This window comes from Fukomys damarensis, unplaced genomic scaffold, assembly GCF_012274545.1.
Source record: "Fukomys damarensis isolate Sample0158 unplaced genomic scaffold, DMR_v1.0_HiC HiC_scaffold_18, whole genome shotgun sequence".
Taxonomy (NCBI): domain Eukaryota; kingdom Metazoa; phylum Chordata; class Mammalia; order Rodentia; family Bathyergidae; genus Fukomys; species Fukomys damarensis.
The window spans coordinates 21,973,454-21,989,062 of NW_022900930.1; the positions used below are offsets into that span (position 1 = coordinate 21,973,454).

General features: G+C 34.5%; 1 protein-coding gene across 3 annotated transcripts in view; it reads right to left on the reverse strand.

The window, feature by feature from the left end:
• Primpol (primase and DNA directed polymerase) overlaps nucleotides 1-15,609 on the reverse strand; it is a 31,500-nt gene that overhangs the window by 12,778 nt on the left and 3,113 nt on the right. For all 3 annotated transcript variants that reach the window (XM_010645194.1, XM_010645195.1, XM_010645196.1), the window contains 6 exons: nucleotides 13,868-14,102; nucleotides 12,331-12,428; nucleotides 10,816-10,945; nucleotides 6,895-7,042; nucleotides 3,195-3,482; nucleotides 2,284-2,446 (listed from right to left, as the gene is read on the reverse strand). In XM_010645194.1, the coding sequence (XP_010643496.1) occupies nucleotides 2,284-2,446; nucleotides 3,195-3,482; nucleotides 6,895-7,042; nucleotides 10,816-10,945; nucleotides 12,331-12,428; nucleotides 13,868-14,047 (1,007 nt within the window). In that variant the 5' untranslated portion in view covers nucleotides 14,048-14,102. The remainder of the gene's footprint in view (nucleotides 1-2,283; nucleotides 2,447-3,194; nucleotides 3,483-6,894; nucleotides 7,043-10,815; nucleotides 10,946-12,330; nucleotides 12,429-13,867; nucleotides 14,103-15,609) is intronic.

A 15,609-nucleotide genomic window follows, 5' to 3' on the forward strand; every position in this document is an offset into this window, starting at 1 on the left:
ATATATAAATTGAATTTGGGGAAACTTTAATGGTGCTGCCAACTTTGGAAAAAGTCATCCCAATTTACTGTGTTGAGTTGGCATTGTACAGAAATGGACAGCCATACTGGTCTAGAAATGTTAATTTATTTTTATTTTTATTTTTTATTTTTTTTCCATGTATACAGGGGTAACACATCGTACTAAATATGTAAGGTCATACCTATGTGGATTTGATTACAGAAACTAATAAAGTATTCTCTAAATAATGAAAAAAAGAATAAGATAAGACTATAAGAGCGAGAAGCAATTTAAATATGTTCAGGGACCATTTTCAGCTCCAGAATTAAGGATTATTTTAATGTTACATCATTGCCTTTTCTCTTTTACTTTCCTTTTTAGTTTTATTTTAGGATTCCCTATTTTTAATGTTCATACAGAGATTTCTTTAACTGAAATACCAAATAGCTTCTTTGGTGTGAAAAACGATAATACTACACAGGATCCTAATGAGATAATTAATAATGTGAAATAGGAAGTAAAGGGCTAAAGGTGTAGGGCAAGTGGGAAGGGTGAGGGAAAGGTAATAAGGGAGAGTAAAAAAATATGAGAAACTGAAAAAATGGAAATAAAGTGTTTGTAAATGGGGAGGGGAGGAGGGGGTGAAGGGAGGGCAGGCACAAGGGGAAAAAATGAGAATCAAGACCTATTATGTAAAGGTACAGAATCCCAATGATGAAGATAACTGTTTTGTATACCTAGATTGTATCAATAAACTCAATAAAAAGAAAAAAAAAAGAATATAACTACTCCCCAAACATACAAACTATGACATTTTTGTTATAATTACTTGAATAGGAAGAAACGAAGAGAAAAGATAAAACCAAAGAGAATACATGATTAACTGAAAGAAGCCAGACGTGGTGGTGCATGCATGTAATCCCAGTACTCTGGGAAGCTAAAGCAGGGGGGTTACAAGTTCAAGCCCAGTCTGGGCAATTTAAAAACTTACTGAGAGACCGTCTCAAAATTAAAAAAAAATTTATGGCTGGGCATGTAGCTCAGTGCACAGGCCCTGGGTTCAATCCTGAGTACAGAAAAACTAATTAAAAGAAAAAGTATATTAATAACTATACTCAATTTAGCCCTTTTTCCTGAAAACAAAACACCCAGTACTGTATTTACTTATATATACAAAAACATAATTAATCTTATTCAAAAGAAAAATGTTCCTCTTCTGCAAGATTCATATTGAAACAGCAGCAAGAATCATTGAACCTTTTATATTATTATATCACTTCCAGAGTTGCGGATTCTGCCACTGACACCAACTAACACTTCTAAGCAGATACCAGGTGCTGGGCACTGCTTGAATGCTTTACAGTAAATGTATACTTTTAACTTCATTGCTTCAACAAATAAGGTAAGTGTTATTGTTATTTCCATTTCAAAAGAAAACTAACACTTTGACATTCTGAGATACACTACTAAAGGAACACAAAGAATATAGAGATCTCCACTCTCCTGTGTGACAGCTGCTAACTGGATATCCTGACACAACCTACAGAAGTGTATTTTAAATATTTATTCTTAAAATTAATTTCTGTGGACTTTTCTCCTATAATAATATTTAGGAAAGACAAAGAAAAAAGAATCATAGCAAGTTAATGGTGATTTAGTTTGATGATTAACTAAATGCTTTATGTTGACAAAATTGCAGCCTAGAAAAAAGAATGAGTAAAGATTACTTTCACACCTTTTAAAAGTGACCAAACATAGGAACCTAAATGTTCAACAAAAGATCTGACAAAAAGTTAATGTCATCATAATAGAAAATTATATAGGCATTAAAGTTATATATACAATTAACAGCTGGCAGATTATTAATTTGGTAGACATTCATGATACACGGTTGAATACATGGTACGTGAGTAATGACCTCAAGAAATTTCGGAAAGGTAGGGGCAGTGCTAGGGATGGGAGCTAGGGCCCAAGCATGCCAGGTACGAGCTATTAAGGGAATTGTATTTTCAAGTGCAATACAGTAATGTTATTTTCTTCTTTATAAAAGTGAATCACTTTACAAAAAATATGTGAAATAAAATCATAAAAATATGTAAAAGAAAACTAAGTGGTAAAAAATACCTTTTATTTATTATTTTTTAGTTAATGGAAAAAGGAATTTTCAGAACTTTCTTTTTCTGTAGAATGAATTTACACAATTCATGTTTTAGAAACATGCCATGCTATTTGCTATTTAATAAATATTCATGGATATAGTGGTTTAAATCTGATATCACATACCTGACATTGCTGACCAAGGAAGAGAGGAAATACTGGTTTTCTTCAGAAGTATTTTTTGACTGTTTAGGAAAAAATCTGTTATCTTCAGCAACTTGCAACACCACGCACTTTCCTATTTTTGATGATTTATATAATCGAAAGTTTCTGTTTCTTGTATAAACTCCTACATCAAAAATTAATTTTAAAAAATGAATTCATGTTCTGTGATTAGTTTAAATTGAGTGTATTATTAAATTTATTAAATTGACTAAAATCATTTATTAAATTTAAGTTATTTTGTATAGAATTATTAGAAGAAACAATTTTCTACATAGTTGTAAGTAAAATTATAACAATATATAAAATGAGATAAACTGGAGTTGATATGGAAGAATGCCACATTCAGAAACACCTAGGTAGATTGCTTTGGAACAACTGACTGAAAACAAAATGGTCAGGAAGGAAGCCCCTGCCCTACCATGTCTGCCACTATCGCAAAGCTCTTCAGTCAAGTAAATGCCCAGCCTTACTGTGCCACATAGGTAATGTTTTTACATTGTGTCTGTTTTAAAACTGATTTAATCTAAGTTAACTTCTTAGCTGTGTTGGAGGGTGCTGGTTCAACTGTCCCCAGACAAACCTCTCGACAAGAATCCTGTAGACATTTCCAGAACAGCCAGCCATAGGCACTCTCTTATGTTGCTCATGCCTGCCTGAGGCTTGCATTTCACAGGGATCATCCTAAGAACACTAAACAGAAGCCTAGGCAACTCCTGTCATCTGAGGTCATGGATACACTCTGCTGGTGACTTGCAATGTCACTGTGAAACAGTGAGAACAAGAACCCAAGCATCAGGACAAGCAGGGCACTGCCTGGTGTTTCACAAAATACACAGCACAGTTTAATAGAGACAGCTGTCAATGTTTCTTACCTAGATCCACAAAAAGATGCTTTTCTCCCATGTCACTCTTCACAACTAAAAATGAAAGATCAGGACTGCTTTGCTCAGCTGACCCCGGTCTCTCTGGTATCTTTGAATTCAAAGTCCGGCTCTTTACTGCATCCTTATCTGGAGATATTTGGTTAAAGGAAATTCCTTGTTTCAATGGTGTTTCAGGAAAATGGGAAAACTCATGATCCATTGGGTTTGGAATCCTATCATCACCTTCACTGGAAATTAAGTGAAGAGCAGGCTGCAAAATTTTTCTCACAAAATTACCTAAGGAAAAAAGGTATTATGATTCATTTTTCTTTTCAGCAAAGTATAACTTAAGATTGAGGCACAAATCTACACATGACAGTTTTACACAGTAAGGCATGTGGTTTTTTTTTCTTATTTTACAACCGAGTTGTTGCTAGAAACTAATGTGTCTGTTCTGCTATGTCCTTTTACTTTCTCAATCTTGGTGTCAGTCGTAAACAAATCATTTACCTAACATGCTGTCACCAACAGAACACCACTTTAACACAAATTAAGCAGAATTATCTTCACAATCTATAATTAATAAATGAAGGGTTTACATGAAGAAGCTGCTGCCAAGATAATGGGTGGAAATACTGGCAGCATCTTTGCTCTACCCTCCCAGGGTTGTTGGCAAACTTCTCCTGAGCTCATTCTCTCCCTTACCTGCCATGACAGGCCCCCAGAATTTTGACTTTCAGTTTCAAGGTTGCTTCTAACCGTACCTCTTGAATTATAGCCTCAGAACTAAGGTCCAGAAAAAAGGCAGTCAAATATATTTTGTCCCAACATTTAATGTCAGAATTCTGAGTAGCAGTGGTGCTACCTGCACTCTGAAAAGCTGGTGAGAACCTGGAACTACTTTAACCTCACATATACTATTTATGCCACACATTAAGTAATAATTTGGCTATTAAGTTCCTTCATGTATAAATAATACTGCAAAAATGCAATACTATCGAACTATAATAGTCTGAGTTTATCACTTTATTTACCAGAAAGGCTTCAGTCCTTAAATCAAAACAAACACATGCTAAATTCAAAATTCTCCAAATTAGACTTAATTATTTTTCTATTCAAAGAAACAAATCCAGTTTCTTTGAAGATCAAAATGAAAGCCAAAGCACTTGATCTTTGCAATGTGATTATTTCTGAAATGAGGTAGAGAAGGTAAACACTGAATGATAAGAAACCACAACATATCAAAGGATAATAAAGCAATAAATATAAATCAATAGAGTTAATTTTCCTGGAAACATCTAGTTGCAACTACTTGACGCTAAGCAATAAGTGAGTGCGTGATTGTAGAAAGGGCAGCAATGTCAGTGCCAGAAGGCCAGCAAGCCTTTGACCCCTGAAGGGAGCTAACAGGGCCAGGAGTGATGACCGTGGGCTAGCACAAACAGTAACACTGGTTCCTGCAAACTACTTTGTTTTTCTTCCCTGCTCTAATCTTGTCACTCCCATTCCCTTCGACAGAGGTACCTATTGGCTGGGAATAAATCAAAAGAACTAATCAAACATAGAAATTTCAGGTAGTATATAGCAAATGAGTTATTTTTACATATCAGATCCTAAGATCTGTTACATTTAACCTAATTCATCTTTCTGAGATGCTGACAATGGCAATCTGAACTGTCATCAAGAGATACACTGAGGGAGGGAAACTTAAGGGAATCTGGACTACTGTACTTCATAGTATCTGCTTCTGATTCTGGCAAATCATAACTTTAGAGAAATGAGCCTTAGATGACATCCCATTTAGCAGGTCTGATTATGTCTCTCACTTCAGCTACACCTACAGCAGACACCACTGCTCCCCCAAACAAACTCTCATTTCTATACTTTTGATTATGCTGTTTTCTCAGATAGTGAGAGCTTTCTTTACTTTGTCTGCATGATGAAATTTTATTTAAAGCCCAGACTGCTTTCAGAAAATACCTATAGGACAGACTGTTAGCTATTTGACAAATTTCTATTCTTCCCTCCTTCTTGAGCAACAGTCAATTTCTAGCCTTGCTATATATGCTAAGCTCTGGAATTATAATGGTTAAAAAAGAGAGAGAAAGAGAGAAAGCAAAACAAGAAACTGCCTCAGGAAGTGGCTAGTACTTTGACACAATATGCACTGGACACTGTCTGAAACCCAGAAGAACACTATACAAATCTTAGGGTTTTGGATGTGACAAAAACAGATTCTCAGATGACTTGAGATCTACAATGAATCTTAACTGACCAGGTGAATTGGAGGTATGTCTATTCAGGTAGTGTCAACAGAAAGCATAAAAGCTCAAGGACTAGAGAAAATGTACCCACATTAGGAGCTAAGCAAAGGCAGAGTGGAGAGATGAGGATGCAGCAGAATGAGCCTCATTTAAGAAGCTAAGACATCTGTGCTTTTACCTGAAGCCAAAGGATAGTAACTGAAGGGTCCAAGGCACATGAGTGGTGGGATCAGCTCACTTTAATTAGCCGACCAAACATGCAGATGGAGAGAAATACAGAGGTCAAACAGGACACCAACACTTCCACTGGAGTAACAGGCCGGATGGCGACACCACCCACTGATACACACTGCACAGGAGGAGTAAAGTTTGAGGAAACGATGAGGAGCCTGAGGTAGGCACACTAAGTTTGAAGCATCTGCGTGGACACGGCTAGTGGACAGTTGGCTGAATCTCACATTTAGAAGAACAATGTGGGTTGACTGAGCCATCAACAATGATGATAACTGAAGCCAAGAGAGCAAATGATTATCAAGGGTGAGGACAGAGTGAGAAGAGGGTTGGGGACAGAATCTACAATTACTAACATCTAAGTCATGAAAGAAGAGAGAAGGAGTGTCTAGCTAAGCTAACAGAAAAGAATAAGGAGCCCTGTGTATACAGCACACTGGGTCACAGAGTTTCCCCAGGTTCCTAACTCAGGCCGGTTCATTAGTGACCGTATTCATGCCCTTTATTCTATGAAACTGCAAGACACCTTGAGCTCTGAAACGGGTTGCGCATTACTGACCTTCAGTCAACTGTCTGCTGTTTAGATCTAGGAATGTATCTCACTCCAGCTTTGAAAACAGTTTTAGTTCTGGTTAGACCTTGGTGTTTGGCGTTTCCATTTTGCCTATTTGTTTCCCTCTGGTCTGACTTTATTTTATACTAAGCCCTCTATCTCTAAATGTCCAGTGCTGGCACAAATACTCAGGTTACACTATGCAGTAAGACCTTTTTCCAACCCTGAAATTCTGCATGGAACAAAAAACAACCTTGCTTGCTATGACATGGGATGCAAGCCCCAAAGATAAGGCCAATACAAGGCTGAAGCCAAGGTCAGAAATCTAGATATGTGGATCACAGGTAAGTTCTGAAATGAAAATTCCTCTCATGAATTATCCAGAAAATGAAATGAATCATACTGGAAACAGTACCAAATGTTTGCAGACATTCCAATACCTATGATGACAGGCATCAATGCCAAAGATATCTTGAGTAGGTTATCCTATCTCCAGCTAAGACCAAATTCTTTAAAAAAGAAAAATCACATCCCATTTTTTATGGCTAAGTTAGCATATATAAAAACTGATAACAAATTAAAAATAACTACAGAATTTAAGAAGAATAGGAAAAGAGTTTTTAATATAATGCCAGGAGTTTTTAAAAGGCAGTGTACTTACCAACATGAATGTTATCTTTAAATGCCACATCATGGAGTTGAAATATTAAATGGCGGCTAAATTTCTCATCAGTGCTAGAATCTAAGTTGAAAACATCTTCAGCTGAACAACTGACACTGTATAATTCTTGAAGTGCTTTACAAACATGCTACAAATACAAGTATAAATAACTTATGTTTTTGGTTTTAAATTTTTTCTAAGAACAAAATTAAATATCTTGGTACAAATAAATTTAACATAAAAAAGTAAAATTTTTTATTTACTCTCAGAATATTTACAGTATAACAATCTCATCAACTTTGAAATACATGTCACTTTTCAATTACTATACGTTTATGTTGAAAAAAAATAAGCTGTACTCTCAGGATTAAAGAAGCTTCTCAGAAGCCTTTTTTAAGCTGAGGAAACAAAAACATACACATTTATATACAATTTTCTACTGACACTAAAAGCCTACAAAGGTCAGCTGATTAAGTCCAAAGATTTCATTTTTGAGAAAAAAAGTTTTATAGAGGTAAAATCAGACAATTTTTATACAACCTGCTCTAAAGTCACAATAAAATACTTTAAGCATCTCTTTAAATATTACCTATGAGTTAAAAAGTCACTAATTCAATTTTTATAGTTTTTACTATAAGAAAATATCTCATTCATACTGAGCTCAAATCCCTATGAGCATATAACCCCTGGGGCTGCGAGACACTGATACTGACAGAAATTATGCATGGTTGAAAGGAAGGAAGCACACAGGCAGGACCCCAACATTTAGAGTCAGAGAGAGCTAAGTGTGACTTCTGGTTCTTCCATGTACCAGCTTTGTGACTGGTCAAATCTAAACCTTACATCCCTAACCTTCAAATTAATAAGAGCTCCTAACTGTTGGAGTTCTAAGCAACGAGAAAATGAAATTAAGGATTTAACACAACGCTGGGCACAGGTAACTGCTTAGAAGTCCTTGCTGTGCAGCCTTAAAATAAGCCATTTTTCCCTAAGTTTTCCATTTGAAAAATAAAGCTTTTAAAAGATACCATGTATAAGGGCTGTGACAAATACTCAGTGGCACCACGCCTGCCTCACAAATAAAAGGTCCTGAGTTCGATCCCCAGTACCACACACACACACACACACACACACACACAACCGTGCATAGTTATCTTGAGATCAGAAAAACATTTGTAAAAGTGTTTGCTTGCCACTTAGATACCAACTAGTTATTCAGTAAACTGCATTTGTTCACATTATTTGGGCATTATTAGAGTACCATACTCCCTTTCACAATCTGAGTTTACTTTTTTTCAGTAAGTTGTCATTTCCTCAAAATAACTTCCCATAATCTCCCCATTTATACCAAATTCCCCCTATATATATATTTTTTGTAGTACCTATATAGCTACAATTTTACACTAGTTTATGTAACTGTGTTGAAATCTGCTTCTCCTATATTACAGAGGGAATCTCCCAGTATCTGTTCTGTCCTTCTATAGAAAAAGAATCTGATTTTCAGCTAGATAAAAGGTCATCCAGAATAAATACTCCAGACTCCTTTGTGACCACGTGACTAAGTCTAGTAACTGGGTGTGCAAAGAAAGAAAGATTAGCACTTCTACGTTATACTCCTAACGGCAAGGGGCCTGTCTTCCCCTTCCCAATTTCCTACTGACTAGAATGTAGACACTGGTAGACCCATGTTGGATAATGTGACTAAGACAGCATCTTACATAGAACAAAGCAAGACAGTGTCTAATACAGTGTATCCAGTCAGATATTATTATACCTTACACTTACTACACTATACTTTTTGATAAAGTATAACTATGTACTCAGGAACAACAGAGAATAAATTTAGTAATTCTGGTAATATAAGCAATCATATTCTCCTAAATTCTCTTGCCCAAAGTAATTTTTAAATAAAACTTAGTTATATAACTAATTAAGTTGTAAAACCTAGAGGTTGTAAACACACAAGTACTTGAGCAATGTGACCTGACAAAATTCATCAGAACCAGAATTCATCCTAATTGGTAGAAATCAAGTCGCCCAATCAAAGGATACTATGATTATTGCCAGTTATTATTAACCAGTTATTTATTAACCATATTTTAAAGAGCTAACCTAATTTATACCTCCTCAAAGAATCAAAACAAAAAGTACTTACTAGATTAAACCTGCTACATACAAAGTAACCAAAAAATAAAATTGACAATATACTTATAAAAGCAGTGTATTAAGAAAGACAATCCTAAAATGAACTGTTATTTTGCCACAGTAAACATAATAAATCTCTGAATCTTAACTCCTTGTTGGTAGTCAATAAGGAACCTACATAAGAAATTCTGCTTTAGACTTTAGACTATTAAAAAAAAAAATCACCAGAAAAAAATTCAGTATTTTACATTAGAAACACAAATAAGGTTAAAAATTCAATACAATTTAACACATAAAGCATTTTTTAAATAAATGTGAAATAAAGCATTTCTAAAGAACTCAATGGCTATTTTAAGAAAAACCTAACTTACTTTTGTTTTAGGAATTGAGGGACTTTATATAAACTGCATTTCTTTTTCTTCAAGGCCAAGAAAAAGCTAACATCCTACATATTTTTAAAAGTACTTACAAATTATTTTTCAAATAAATTTGAAATAAATAATGGAATGGCCCAACATAATTAGCGGATATCCTTTACCAAAAGCATTTTAATTTGGAAATATTTTAAAAGTTATATTATCTTTATAAAATTATTTTTTGGTTACTAGCTCAAAGAAAATAGTTAACAAATGTTAATAACTACTCTGAAGCTAAATAATAGTATAATTTTAATACAACTTTATGCAATATAATCATAAAAGTTTTTTTTGAAATAATCCCAACAGAATAGTTATATAGTCTGTGGTATTTCTCTTTTTAATTTTTTTACTTGCAAGAATTAACATATTTTTTAATTAGGACATATTTATGATACATAATGGTTACATTCCCTGTGGAGAATTGGTACATTAACATAATACATCTTAACTCCTTTTTTCTCACTCCCTTTTCCTTCTCTCCTTTTCTCCTTCATCTATCTCTTGATCCACTTCTTCTTTTTTTAAACATATTTGGTTGACAAAGCTAAATTTTCTTTTCTTTTTTTTTTTTTTTTTGGTACCAGGGATCGAACTCGGGTCCTTGAGCTTGCAAGGCAGGCGGTGGAATCACTGAGCTAAATATCCGGCCCGACAAAGCTAAATTGAAGGTAAATATCAGAACACTCTTTTTGATTAGAAGAAAACAGGTACAATTATGTTTCTAGACTAGGTTTTGCCAATAAACAGCTTTAGGATGTGAATACACTGGTCTCTTCTAGGTCTTAATTTCTTCATTTATGAAAATATAAGATAAAATTATTTCCATGAAAATTCCTGCCAGTTTCAAAATACCAATGCTATTTTTAGTCAAAGTTTCCTTGTAGTTCATCCGTCTAACTGGCCTTTACTCAATCCAGCTATTTGTAATCAAAGTCAGAGAATATCTAAATTAAGAACACAAGAAGTCATCTTTCTCAAAGCATTTCTCATCAGCTATAATATTATAAAATATAAGCACTTAAACTTTTTTTTTTTGAGACAGGGCCTTGCTATCTAGTCCAGGCTGGTCTTGAACTCACTTTGTGGCACAGGCTAGCCTTGCACTTGCAGTAATCCTCCTGCCTCAGCCTCCCAGTGCTGGAATTACAGGCATGTGCCACCATATCTGGCTGAACTGTCATTTCTTTTCAGTTCACTCATAGAAATGATATTAAAAATGAAAGTCATTAAGAGTAGCCAAAAAAAGGAAAAATATGGAAACTATATATGACATAGACTTCATTTACTGAATGAATGAATAAGTGAATGAAAAGATGAAGGGAAAAATACAAGAAAAAAACTTGAGTCTGTCATTTACCTCTATGAGTAACACAACCATTTTTTTCCCATCAGCTTCAGGATTGGCATGTTTGTTGAATTCCAAATCAAAATAAAGTTTGCACACAGCATTTTCAGGAATGACTTCATAGCAGTGCAAGAGATGTTTCCTAAAAAGAACAATTTGAGTGTCATATTAAAATCAAGGGAGTTGATCTTAGATCTGAAGTTAATACTAACTGTGCTTTAACTACATATAACTATGAAGAATAATATTCTCAGGTCTATGGTTCATAGCATCAAGAGTTTCCATCAAAGGAGATGTAACAATCATATTCTATAATAGTATTTAACTGGAAAATAAGTTCAATCCTATGGAGTTAATTTACACACACGATTTTGATATTGTGTAATTCCTTTATTTGCTTTTAGTGTCATCATCAAAGAAATTTTGTTTGAGAAAATGATTTTTCTCAAACTAGGATGCTGGGTGCACAAATTCTTGGGCTTATATAAGATGTCCATGAGAATTTTAAAACTTTGTATTTTCATTAGGAAGATGATTTTTTTTTTTTTTGGTACCGGGGATTGAACTTGGGTCCCTGCGCTTGCAAGGCAGGCAGAACCACTGAGCTAAATCCTTGGCCCAGAAGATGATTTTTTAATTCACAAAAACATAAATGAATGAATGAATAAAAAAATTCTGAATCATTTGACTTCAGTAAGCTTTTCATGCTCACAACTGCAGTTGGCAGACATTCTTGCTGGCACAGGCAGAATGACTGACATGGGTTAGGAATATGTGTTGACTCAAAATGTAAAAGATAATTTAGACTAAGTAAAAGCTCAGATGGCAACATTTGTGGTAATAAGAAAAAATGATGGAGACTGCATCATCATGTGACACAGGTTGTACAGGGAACTCGAAACACACAAGTACACACACACAGGTGCACAAATGTACTCTGTAACAGTAAGTACCGTATTTACGCTGCAATATGGGATTGAGTTTCAGACAGACATCATTTGTCACATTATCCTAAGAATTTAAATTCGCTTCTAAATAGTGTTCCATGTATATAATGGAAGTATTTTAAGTTAATACAGGGCATCCATATTAATTTATTCCACTTTTCTATATGTTACTCAGGTCTGAAGAGTAAACCACTCAGATAAAGCAGATATTCCCTCATTAGATAATTTGCAAGTATTCATTTGTAATTAACAGTACAAATGAATATTTTCTTGCAAAAGAGAAACTTTAACATTTGTTTGTAAAGGAGAAACAAAATTCCCTTTGGGTACACAAATTTGTGTGCGTGTGTGTGTGGGTGAAGAGTGAGGTTTTTTTTAATCTAGCACCTGGTGATAAAACAAAAACAAAACAAAACAAAACAAAAAAACCTCCAGAACTCAATTTTAATAGTGAAGAATAAATTATTAGGTGGTCAAGTACTATGAGTGACACTCAGACTAAATTAGTTTCATCAAAAGTATTAGACAGAGGACCTGCAACTTCAGTTTAATGAGCTATATTCTCTTACAACCTACTTACCTGGATTTATAGTAAAACCAAAGTTGAGCATAGGTTGTTACAAGATAAATACGTTGTCCATCTCCCACTTTGCATTCCAAAGCAAACACGTGTACATTCTATATAAGAAAAACACTATTCAAAAATACATCTAAATTCAACTGTAACCATTCATTCATAAAGATTTCACCAGTCAAGTTTCGTAAACCAGCATATGAATAATTGTATTAGTAAAAACAATCACATCTGTCACTCAAAATCTATATTTATTTTTAATCATTCACATAATACATGTACAAGATGGAAACAACATATTCAGTTCAAAAGGGGAAAAACATTCTCTGACTCTAGTTTAATCTGAGTTTTATTTATTTTATGAAATTAAACTTATTTTACAAAATGGCCTAAATATTGCTATAAATAATTTGAGCTAAAATGAATAAATTCTGTAGTACACATAAAAATGTAAATGTTTTAAAGGTGACTATGGTACTCAATTAGATAGAACTGTTCATGGTTGCTGCCATAAAGAGATTCCTTTACTAAAGGAATATGTACACGTACTCTTTGTTTCCATTTAGCTAAACTATTGAGCCTTTTTTCATTTTGATGAGTGAGACGTCACAGGACTCAACTGTTTGACCCTGTTAAAAATCTTTTTCAAATAAATGCTGTAGATCAGTGATTGGTAAGTTTAGCAAGCACACTTCTATATCTTTTCTTTTTTAACACATTCCTGACTGCTTGAATTGCAGGTGCTACATGCATGATTATACCATGGGCAGCATGAGACAGTCATACATGTACCACTGGTGGCTCAGAGCCATCCAGCAGCAAGACATACAAATTATGGCCCCGTTGTGAACATGTTAAATTCAAGTTCAAATGAATCTGTCAGTACTTTAATTTCTGATACCAAACAGGTTTACAAAAATAGATTCTGATACCAAATAGATTTATAAGTTTCATGTGTGAAACTTATAGGTTGAATTATTCTGGTAAGTTTTGAGTGAGCATCTCTTTAATAGGGAAACTGTCCCTCTCCCCAAATTTGAGCACTTTTAGCTTCTACATAACATGAATGGCCAAGAATCCAATACCTTCAAGTTAGATTTCCTATGTGCATCTTATCTTTTTATGTTTTTATATTTCCCACACTGCCCAAGAAACAAAAGGCATGAAACAGACATGTATTGGTAATTTATTAATATTTTGAGCACCATGCTCTTTGTAAGGCTGGCAGGTAGCAAGCAAGTCTTCCAATGTGCTTAATGTGCTAGCAATAAATATACGTACCTTCCCTCTAAGCATAACTTCACTTAAAGGTCATTATAAATATTTTAAATTAACTGGAACTAGATATGCCATTCTTTTTAATTACTGATATAAATCAAATGGTTAACAATTCCAAGGAATAGTTTTCCTAAATTATGTCACATTAAGATGGCTATTAAATTCTTTTGGTAGAGTATACAGTATGAAATGAAGATAAGTAATAGATTTTTTAAAAAAGCTTGAGTGATAATGGATAGTAGCTCTAAAAAAAAAAGACAATTACCTCTTTACAGCTTTTAACAAAATGAAAAGCTTGATTCTGTCGATGAAATAGCTTCCATATGGAGGGTGGGTCTTCTGGCTTGGACAATCTTGGTCTATACGCCACAGACAATGGTTTCCTCTCATAGCAAGATGCTCGGTCTTCAATTTGCTTCAGTTTTGCTTCCCATTTTCCCGTCATGGGTTCAGAAGCATGGGGAGAATAAATTCTACCCTATGTAAGTTTCTATCAATTCCTAAAACAAACAAACAGGCCATCAATTTATTTGTTTAGAATGTTTTGTTTGATAAAATTTGAAAACTCATTTCTTGATATTTATGTTTTTATTTGCTTTATGTTTTATTCCTTACACAGACTTTTACCACAAAACAGGCTGGTTATCAGAAACCGTTGGACCCTGGCTCTTACATTTACTAGTGTTATAACCATAGAAAGGCTAATGAAACTCTCTGAATCTTTGTTTAATCAACTGCAAAATAAGAATTAATAGCATCATGAATATTTTATGTAGTGCCTTGAGGATAAATGTGATAATGCATATGAAAATGTTTTATAAATTCTAAAGCCTAATGTAAATACTAATGTAAGTACTTTTTATGGCTTTTATTATAACCATCTTATTGTATGAAGTGCTGCTTAGCTGATTCAGATGATGCTATCACCTTGGCCACCCAAGTCTTTTTTGCTTTGTTTCTGCTTTTATTTTGAAACAAGATCAATCTTGTTAAGTTGCCCAGACTAGAATTTGTAATCTTTGTCTCGGCCTCTCAGAATGTTGAGATCACAGACTATCATTCTTAGTGCAGAGTTTACTTTGAGGCCCCTGTGTAGAGCTTTTAGTTCCCTTTTTCTCTTTCTTCTCTTTTCTTTCTTTATTTTTTATGTACTAGACTGAACCCAGGGACTCATACACACTAGCCAAGGACTCTCTCACTGAACTATATACCTCTAGCCCTTTTACAATTTTGATTCAAGGTCTCATAAAGTTAGCAGACTGGCCTTACACTTGAAATCCTCCCACCTTAATCTCCCAGGAAGCTGTAATACTGGTGTGTATCCCTAAACCTGGCTTTTTCCCTTTATTTCTGATGTCCATTTCTCCTTTCCCAACACAACTTTTGGTAGGAAAGATAATTCCCCTCTAAGCATAATTTCACTTAAGTGTAATTATAAAAAATTTTTTTTGCCATTTTTACCAAGAGATGCCATCTAGTAGGGCTGGGAATTTAGCTCTGTGGTTCTGCCACAAGGTACCAAAAATAAAATAAAATAAAATAAAAAAGATGCCATCTAAACTCAATCCCATACCAACTTTGGGTTTAACCATGTGACTTGCTTGGGCCAATATTACATCAAAAAAGTAAAAGAAGCAGGAATTTAGTAGGTACTTCTATATCCAATTTGACTATCTTGGAGTTCTACCCTGAGAGTGTCATGCTAGAAATTTAATCTCCTAGCCGGGTGTGGTGGCACACGCCTGTAATCCCAGCACTTGGGAGGCTGAGGCAGGAGGATCACTATGAGTTCGAGACCAGCCTGGGCTACATAGTGAGTTCCAGAGCAATCTCAACTACATAGTGAGATCCTGTATCAAAAAATAAAAACAAGGGAGGGCAGGGACAAGGGGAAAAAAGGAGAACCAAGATCTGTCATGTAAAGGTACAAGATCCCAATGATGAATGTTACTGTACTATATACCTAAAATGTACCAATAAACTCAATGGGAGAGAGAAAAAAAAAAA